This window comes from Salmo salar, chromosome ssa01, assembly GCF_905237065.1.
Source record: "Salmo salar chromosome ssa01, Ssal_v3.1, whole genome shotgun sequence".
NCBI lineage: Eukaryota > Metazoa > Chordata > Actinopteri > Salmoniformes > Salmonidae > Salmo > Salmo salar.
Window position 1 is genome coordinate 106,280,070 of NC_059442.1, and position 9,655 is coordinate 106,289,724.

At 42.0% G+C, this 9,655-nt stretch overlaps 1 protein-coding gene across 3 annotated transcripts in view; it reads right to left on the reverse strand.

Moving 5' to 3' along the window:
- Nucleotides 1-2,823, reverse strand: part of LOC123724367 (butyrophilin subfamily 2 member A1) — a 37,469-nt gene extending 34,646 nt beyond the window's left edge. For 2 of the 3 annotated variants that reach the window (XM_045687194.1, XM_045687192.1), the window contains exons 1-4: nt 2,677-2,817; nt 2,461-2,529; nt 805-1,155; nt 379-660 (exon numbers count right to left, since the gene is read on the reverse strand). In XM_045687194.1, coding sequence (XP_045543150.1) covers nt 379-660; nt 805-1,155; nt 2,461-2,527 — 700 coding nt within the window. In that variant the 5' untranslated portion in view covers nt 2,528-2,529; nt 2,677-2,817. Of the gene's footprint in view, nt 1-378; nt 661-804; nt 1,156-2,460; nt 2,530-2,676 lie in introns of all 3 variants that reach the window. The other variant, XM_045687191.1, reaches the window with a different exon arrangement.
- Between the last annotated feature and the right edge of the window lie 6,832 nt (nt 2,824-9,655).

A 9,655-nucleotide genomic window follows, 5' to 3' on the forward strand; every position in this document is an offset into this window, starting at 1 on the left:
GGGTTTGGTACTAATACTACCACACACATCATTACACATCAACAACAGGGTTTGGTACTAATACTACCACACATCATTACACATCAACAACAGGGTTTGGTACTAATACTACCACACATCATTACACATCAACAACAGGGTTTGGTACTAATACTACCACACATCATTACACATCAACAACAGGGTTTGGTACTAATACTACCACACATCAACAACAGGGTTTGGTACTAATACTACCACACAGCAGTGGAGTGTATCATAATAAACAGTAATCTTTTGTATTGTTGTCTCAAAGCCTTTGGTTAAAACACATACTGTACATTAACACATCAATATTTCCAGTGTTTCATGTCTAAATAATATTATGTTGTTACTCACTAGGGAGGTGAACCTCTGTCTCCATCTTCTCATTGATCCGGCTCTGTTGGACTCTGCAGGTAAAGCGGTTGGTGTTAGTCTCCTGGACAATGACATGTTGTTTGACTGTGTAGAATCCCTTGACGTCTCTGTGTGTTTCAGGAGGTCCAGCAGAGAGATGGACTCCTTTACTGTCCAGCCACACCAGCTCAGGCTGAGGGTGCCAGCCTTCTGATTCACACAGCAGACCCATCCCTCCCTCTCTGTGTCCCTCAATGGACACCACTGGCTTGGATCCTACAGCTACAGACACACAGATAGACTGGATTTTAACTGGTGACAGGCTGTGAACAAATAGACACATACTGTATCCAGTAATATGAAGGAAAGCGGTGATGTCATTGTACTGTAGTTAGATTATTACAATAACATGAAAATAAACGTCACCTTCAACGAGGACTTGAATAGTGAAATCATCATACCAGCTCTTTGACTGAATTAAGCATTTGTAATGTCCCTCATCAGTGCCTTGTACCCTGGTCAGTTTTAAAGAGGTGTTGCCCCTCCACAGCTCCTCTTCAAACAGTGAAGTTCTTCCTATGTAGGAGGGAATCTGATCGTCTCGTATGATTCTTTGGTTTTGGTAACGAAAGACACGATCGTCTTTGAAGTCCAGGTTAAGCCAGTCCACTGTCATGTCCTCAGCACTGATGCTGGGTTTGAGGTAACAGGGCAGAACGATGTCATCACCAGCCACAGCAACAATGAGATCAGTTGGACCAAGAACCTCAAACCTCTCTGAAGAGAAAAGACGGATTAACAGTTTAAATAGTTTATAGTGTTCTCCTCTGTCATATACATTGATCTGAAATACACTGTAGTATATATAATAGTACTATACTACTATACACTGTACAGTCGTGGCCAAAAGTTTTGAGAATGACACAAATATTAATTTTCACAAAGTCTGCTGGCTCAGTTTGTATGATGGCAATTTGAATATACTCCAGAATGTTATGAAGAGTGATCAGATGAATTACAATTAATTGCAAAGTCCCTCTTTGCCATGCAAATGAACTGAATCCCCCAAAAACATTTCCACTGCATTTCAGCCCTGCCACAAAAGGACCAGCTGACATCATGTCAGTGATTCTCTCGTTAACACAAGTGTGAGTGTTGATGAGGACAAGGCTGGAGATCACTCTATCATGCTGATTGAGTTTGAATAACAGTCTGAAAGCTTCAAAAGGAGGGTGGTGCTTGGAATCATTGTTCTTCCTCTGTCAAACATGGTTACCTGCAAGGAAACATGTGCCGTCATCATTGCTTTGCACAAAAAGGGCTTCATAGGCAAGGATATTGCTGCCAGTAAGATTGCACCTAAATCAACCATTTATCGAATCATCAAGAACTTCAAGGAGAGCGGTTCAATTGTTGTGAAGAAGGCTTCAGGGCGCCCAAGAAAGTCCAGCAAGCGCCAGGACCGTCTCCTAAAATTGATTCAGCTGTGGGATCGAGGCACCACCAGTACAGAGCTTGCTCAGGAATGGCAGCATGCAGGTGTGAGTGCACCTGCACGCACAGTGAGGTGAAGACTTTTGGAGGATGGCCTGGTGTCAAGAAGGGCAGCAAAGAAGCCACTTCTCTCCAGGAAAAACAATACAAAACCCAATTTTGTATTGCTGATTCAACTTGTTAGCCAGGGTTCGTGAAGATAACCAAGAATTTACAACTTTCAGATGAGACTGAAATAAGGTGACGATTAATATTGACTGCTATTGATGTAAAATATTACTAGGTCTTTAAGAATTTATTCGGAAGATAACAGCTCTATAAACACTCTTTCGTGGTGCTCCGACTTTCTAGTTAATTACATTTACATGATTAGCTCAATCAGGTAATATTAATTACAGAGAAAGGATTTTATAGAATAGCATGTCATATCACTTAATCCGGCATAGCCAAAGACACGACAAGAGGAATCCACCTTAGGTTATGTACCTTGACACTACACAAGCAACTAAAGACACAATGAGATAATATTTAATCACACACACAGAGGTATTAAAGGCAGTGAGATATTAAATGTGTATTCTACTGTACCAGAGCCTGCTGTGTGTAAGAGATGTAGAAGAATCACACACAGACAGTCTAGTTGAGTCACCTTCATTCCTGAAGAAGAAGACAATTACATTCATCATAAAGAGAAAGACTAACATAACTTGAAACCAGGAAAGCAATACTGTAGCATTAATTCTACAATAACAATGGATAACATAGTATAAGACATTTCAAAAGACAACTAGCTGATACATTTACCTGGTTGAATCAGTGCTATTGAGGCACTGCAGCCTTGTCTGATAAATGTCCTGGTGTTCTGTGATCAAACTATTGTGATGTGATCAAACTACCTTCTTATTCTTTCTATTCCTTGGAACAAGAACCTGTTCAACTGCATAGCTGCACACAACTGTTGCATAGTGAGCTCAGAATCAGATAATATGGGAGTGAACTGTGGGGGTGAAATTTGGTTGTAGTTTCCGAGCCTGGCTGATGTGCAGACCATGTGACACAGAGAGGTCTGGAACCCAAGCAAAACATATTATAGTTTACTTAAATCTGTGCCACTCCATTCATATAGTATGATATGTTTATGTTAGGTTACATTACTAGACTAGATAAACATAAATCCAGGACACTCAAATTAGTATAAATTACGTTTGGTATGGTTACATAAGACATGGTTATTTAAGGCAAAAGTGAAAAGAGGGTGGTTGGTCGAGGTGGACGTATAACGTAAATATCTAGTGTAATAAACTAGTGTTAACGTGTTTGAATCTCACCACGGACAAACACACGTTCACACTCATGTACCTCTTAAATCATTTCATTAGCATGTACATTAAAAGGAACAGCCAAGCAGATCAAGGCATTCAAACCTTTCTATAGGCTCTTTTTTTATTTGTAATTTGTATTTCACCTTTATTTAACCAGGTAGGCTAGTTGAGAACATGTTCTCATTTACAACTGCGACCTGGCCAAGATAAAGCAGAGCAGTGCGACAGAAACAACAACACAGAGTTATATGGAATAAACAAGCGTACAGTCAATAACACAATAGAAAAAAATAAAGTCTATATACAGTGTGTGCAAATGGTGTGAGGAGGTAAGGCAATAAATAGGCCATAGTAGCGAAGTAATTACAATTTAGCAGATTAACACTGGAGTGATAAATGAGCAGATGATGATGTGTAAGTAGTGATACTGGTGTGCAAAAGAGCAGCAAAGTAAATAAAAACAATGTGGGGATGAGGTAGGTTATTTACAGATGGGTTATGTACAGCTGCAGCGATCGGTTAGCTGCTCAGATGGCTGATATTTAAAGTTAGTGAGGGAAATGTAAGTCTCTAGCATCAGCGATTTTTGCAATTCGTTCCAGTCACTGGCAGCAGAGAACTGGAAGGAAAGGCAGCCAAAGGCTTTGGGGATGACCAGTGAGATATACCTGCTGGAGCGCGTGCTACGGGTGGGTGTTGTTATCGTGACCAGTGAGCTGAGATAAGGTGGGGCTTTACCTAGCATAGACTTGTAGATGACCTGGAGCCAGTGGGTCTGGCGACGAATATGGAGCGAGGGCCAGCCGACTAGCACATACAGGTCGATGTGGTGGGTGGTATAAGGGGCTTTGGTAACAAAACGGATGGCACTGTGATAGACTACATCAAGTTTTCTGAGTAGATTATTGGTAGCTATTTTGTAGATGACATCGCCAAAGTCGAGGATTGGTAGGATAGTCAGTTTTACGAGGGTAAGTTTGGCGGCGTGAGTGAAGGAGGCTTTGTTGCGAAATAGAAAGCCAATTCTAGATTTGATTTTGGATTGGAGATGTTTGATATGAGTCTGGAAGGAGAGTTTACAGTCTAGCCAGACACCTAGGTATTTGTAGTTGTCCACATATTCTAGGTCAGAACCGTCCAGGGTAGTGATGCTAGTAGGGCGGGCGGGTGCGGGCAGCGAACAGTTGAAAAGCATGCATTTGGTTTTACTAGCGTAGAGCAGTTGGAGGCCACGGAAGGAGTGTTGTATGGCATTGAAGCTTGTTTGGAGGTTAGTTAACACAGTGTCCAAAGAATGGCCAGATGTATACAGAATAGTGTCGTCTACGTAGAGGTGGATCAGGGAATCACCCGCAGCAAGAGCGACATCATTGATATATACTTTAATGTCTTGTGTTTTTCCATAGAAAGTCCCTTACATTTTACAGTCCATAGTTTTCCTCCACAGATCGTATTATTCAGCACCAGTTAACTATAGGTCACATTCATTTCATATCTTTAGAATGTGCAAAGGCATCCTTGAAAATGTATACAGGCAGCGGGAACAAGTGTGAGAAAAAACTGTCACAAACCCAAATATCAAACACACAAACCGGAAATAAGAAATCAAATGAAATACATTTCCACAAACACTGATCCCTCTTTACCGGTGAGCATCACTATCCCATTATCCTTAAAGGGGCAATCTGGGATTCAAATAACTAAACGGCCTCCCGTCACTTTCTTTGGTAAACAGCTGAGGGATGTAACCATTGAAATTCATAAAGTGTGCTATGGATGCAAGGACTGACCATCCATGAAATTACAGTTTTAACCATGATTTGAAGCTATACAGAGTTTGTTTACAAATAGATTGTTTACAAACAATTGAGTAAAACAAGCTTGTATTTTGGGTTCTAATGGGTTCTAATGGGGTACGTTGAACTAAGCTCCTGAGGCATTTATAAGTTATATTCTTCAAGAATCAATGGGTATAAATCATTAATTTAGAAGTCCCAAAATGTATGTACCAAACGCAGATTGTCCCTTTAAGATATTTTCCTACTTAGATGTTTTCCTACTTGTGGTTGTAATAATATGAGCAAAATGATGAACTGAATAAAATAAAATCAAGCTTTATTTATACATTACATTTCAGGCATGGGATGCAATGCAATGTGCTTCACAGGAACAAACAAAATAAAAAACAATGAAAATAAAAGCTGAAATATCTACTAGACAACAAACATCAGATAAAAAAACAAAAGAATTACACAAAGTGAACAACTAAAAAGCAGACTGAGGAAAAGCAAAGCTAAAAATGTGTTTTAAATCATGTCCACAGTTTAGGCCCCCCTCGGGTTCTTTGGCAGGCTATTCCAGAGGCTGGGGGCATAATAACTAAAGGCTACCTCTACATGTCTCTTGGTCCCCCTCAGGTTCTCTGGCAGGCTATTCCAGAGGCTGGGGGCATAATAACTAAAGGCTACCTCTACATGTCTCTTGGTCCCCCTCAGGTTCTCTGGCAGGCTATTCCAGAGGCTGGGGGCATAATAACTAAAGGCTACCTCTACATGTCTCTTGGTCCCCCTCAGGTTCTCTGGCAGGCTATTCCAGAGGCTGGGGGCATAATAACTAAAGGCTGCCTCTACATATCTCTTGGTCCCCCTCAGGTTCTCTGGCAGGCTATTCCAGAGGCTGGGGGCATAATAACTAAAGGCTACCTCTACATGTCTCTTGGTCCCCCTCAGGTTCTCTGGCAGGCTATTCCAGAGGCTGGGGGCAATATAACTAAAGGCTACCTCTACATGTCTCTTGGTCCCCCTCAGGTTCTCTGGCAGGCTATTCCAGAGGCTGGGGGCATAATAACTAAAGGCTACCTCTACATGTCTCTTGGTCCCCCTCAGGTTCTCTGGCAGGCTATTCCAGAGGCTGGGGGCATAATAACTAAAGGCTGCCTCTACATGTCTCTTGGTCCCCCTCAGGTTCTCTGGCAGGCTATTCCAGAGGCTGGGGGCATAATAACTAAAGGCTACCTCTACATGTCTCTTGGTCCCCCTCAGGTTCTCTGGCAAGCTATTCCAGAGGCTGGGGGCATAATATCTAAAGGCTGCCTCTACATGTCTCTTGGTCCCCCTCAGGTTCTCTGGCAAGCTATTCCAGAGGCTGGGGGCATAATAACTAAAGGCTGCCTCTACATGTCTCTTGGTCCCCCTCAGGTTCTCTGGCAAGCTATTCCAGAGGCTGGGGGCATAATAACTAAAGGCTACCTCTACATGTCTCTTGGTCCCCCTCAGGTTCTCTGGCAGGCTATTCCAGAGGCTGGGGGCATAATATCTAAAGGCTGCCTCTACATGTCTCTTGGTCCCCCTCAGGTTCTCTGGCAGGTTATTCCAGAGGCTGGGGGCATAATATCTAAAGGCTGCCTCTACATATCTCTTGGTCCCCCTCAGGTTCTCTGGCAGGCTATTCCAGAGGCTGGGGGCATAATAACTAAAGGCTGCCTCTACATGTCTCTTGGTCCCCCTCAGGTTCTCTGGCAGGCTATTCCAGAGGCTGGGGGCATAATAACTAAAGGCTGCCTCTACATGTCTCTTGGTCCCCCTCAGGTTCTCTGGCAGGCTATTCCAGAGGCTGGGGACATAATAACTAAAGGCTGCCTCTACATGTCTCTTGGTCCCCCTCAGGTTCTCTGGCAGGTTATTCCAGAGGCTGGGGGCATAATAACTAAAGGCTACCTCTACATGTCTCTTGGTCCCCCTCAGGTTCTCTGGCAGGCTATTCCAGAGGCTGGGGGCAATATAACTAAAGGCTACCTCTACATGTCTCTTGGTCCCCCTCAGGTTCTCTGGCAGGCTATTCCAGAGGCTGGGGGCATAATAACTAAAGGCTGCCTCTACATATCTCTTGGTCCCCCTCAGGTTCTCTGGCAGGCTATTCCAGAGGCTGGGGGCATAATAACTAAAGGCTGCCTCTACATGTCTCTTGGTCCCCCTCAGGTTCTCTGGCAGGCTATTCCAGAGGCTGGGGGCATAATAACTAAATGCTGCCTCTCCATGTCTCTTGGTCCTCGGCTTTGGGATAGTTAAAGGCCAGTGCCAGAGGACCTAAGGGAACCTACTGGGTACATAACTTAAAAGCATGTCTGACATGTATTGGGGTGCACAATCGTGGATTGATTTAAAACAGGGGGTAAAAAGCTATATTTTGGTCACATTCCTAGTGTGTGATTCAACATTTATTTCAGAATCTAAAATAGCACCTAGGTTTTTTACCTGGTGTTTTATCTTTATTGCCTGTGAATAAAAATGTGTGACTAGATTCTCTCTCTGTGCTTTGACTCCAACAATAAGTACATCTGTCTAGTCTTGATTTAGCTGAAGAAAGTCCAAGTATTTAAATCACTAATATAGTCTAATAATTTATCATTGGAGCTAAAATACTCTGGTGACACAGAAATGTATAGTTGTGTATCATCTGCGTAGCATTGAAAATCAAATCCTGTGCTCTCTGATAATGCTGCCAAGGGGTAACATATATAACCTGTTGGGGATAGGGGACAGTATTTGCACGGCCGGATAAAAAACGTACCCGATTTAATCTGGTTACTACTCCTGCCCAGTAATTAGAATATGCATATAATTATTGGCTTTGGATAGAAAACACCCTAAGATTTCTAAAACTGTTTGAATGGTGTCTGTGAGTATAACAGAACTCATATGGCAGGCAAAAACCTGAGAAGATTCTGTACAGGAAGTGCCCTCTCTGACCATTCCTTGTGCTTCTTGACTCTCTTTATTGAAAACTTAGGAACTTTGCTGTAACGTGACACTTCCTACGGCTCCCATAGGCTCTCAGAACCTGGGAAAAAGCTGAATGATGTCTTTGCAGCCCCTGGCTGAAAAACATTAGCGCCTTCAGTAAGTGGTCTATCAGAGTACAATGAGACTGAGGCGCATGCACGAGGCGACCCCATGTTTTTATTTTCTCTGTCTTTGAACTAAAACACGGTTTCCCGGTCGGAATATTATCGCTTTTTTACGAGAAAAATGGCATAAAAATTTATTTTAAACAGCGGTTGACATGCTTCGAAGTACGGTAATGGAATATTTAGAATTTTTTTGTCACGAAATGCGTCGTGCGCGTCACCCTTCTTTAACATTCGGATAGTGTCTTGAACGCACGAACAAAACAGAGGATATTTGAACATAACTATGGATTATTTTGAACCAAACCAACATTTGTTATTGAAGTAGAAGTCCTGGGAGTGCATTCTGATGAAGAACAGCAAAGGTAATAACATTTTTCTTATAGTAAATCTGACTTTGGTCAGGGCTAAACTTGGTGGGTGTCTAAATAGCTAGCCCTGTGATGCCGGGCTATCTACTCAGAATATTGCAAAATGTGCTTTCACTGAAAAGCTATTTTAAAATCGGACATAGCGAGTGCATAGAGGAGTTCTGTATCTATAATTCTTAAAATAATTGTAATGTTTTTTGTGAACGTTTTTTTTCAAGCTAGCATATAATGTCACAAAAACCCAGAAGACAGCTAAATGCAGCACTAACCTTTGATGATCTTCATCAGATGACACACCTAGGACATTATGTTATACAATACATGCATGTTTTGTTCAATCAAGTTCATATTTATATCAAAAACCAGCTTTTTACATTAGCATGTGACGTTCAGAACTAGCATACCCCCCGCAAACTTCCGGTGAATTTACTAAATTACTCACGATAAACGTTCACAAAAAGCATAACAATTATTTAAAGAATTATAGATACAGAACTCCTCTATGCACTCGATATGTCCGATTTTAAAATAGCTTTTCGGTGAAAGCACATTTTGCAATATTCTAAGTAGATAGCCCGGCATCACAGGGCTAGCTATTTAGACACCCACCAAGTTTAGCACTCACCAAAGTCAGATTTACTATAAGAAAAATGTTATTACCTTTGGTGTTCTTCGTCAGAATGCACTCCCAGGACTTCTACTTCAATAACAAATGTTGGTTTGGTCCCAAATAATCCATTGTTATATCCAAATAGCGGCGTTTTGTTCGTTGCGTTCAAGACACTATCCGAAAGGGTAAAGAAGGGTGACGAGCATGGCGCATTTCGTGACAAAAAAATTATAAATATTCCATTACCATACTTCGAAGCATGTCAACCGCTGTTTAAAATCCATTTTTATGCCATTTTTCTCGTAAAAAAGCGATAATATTCCAACCGGGAATCTGCATTTAGGTAAACAGACGAAAGAAAATAAAGCACGGGGTCGACTCGGGCACGCGCCTTATGCCCATTGTCCTCTGATCGGCCACTTGCCAAAAGCGATAATGTGTTTCAGCCTGGGGCTGCCTCGATATCATTCAGCTTTTTCCCGGGCTCTGAGAGCCTATGGGAGCTGTAGGAAGTGTCACGTTACAGCAAAGATCCTCAGTCTTCAATAAAAAAAGCCAAGATGAACAACAACTT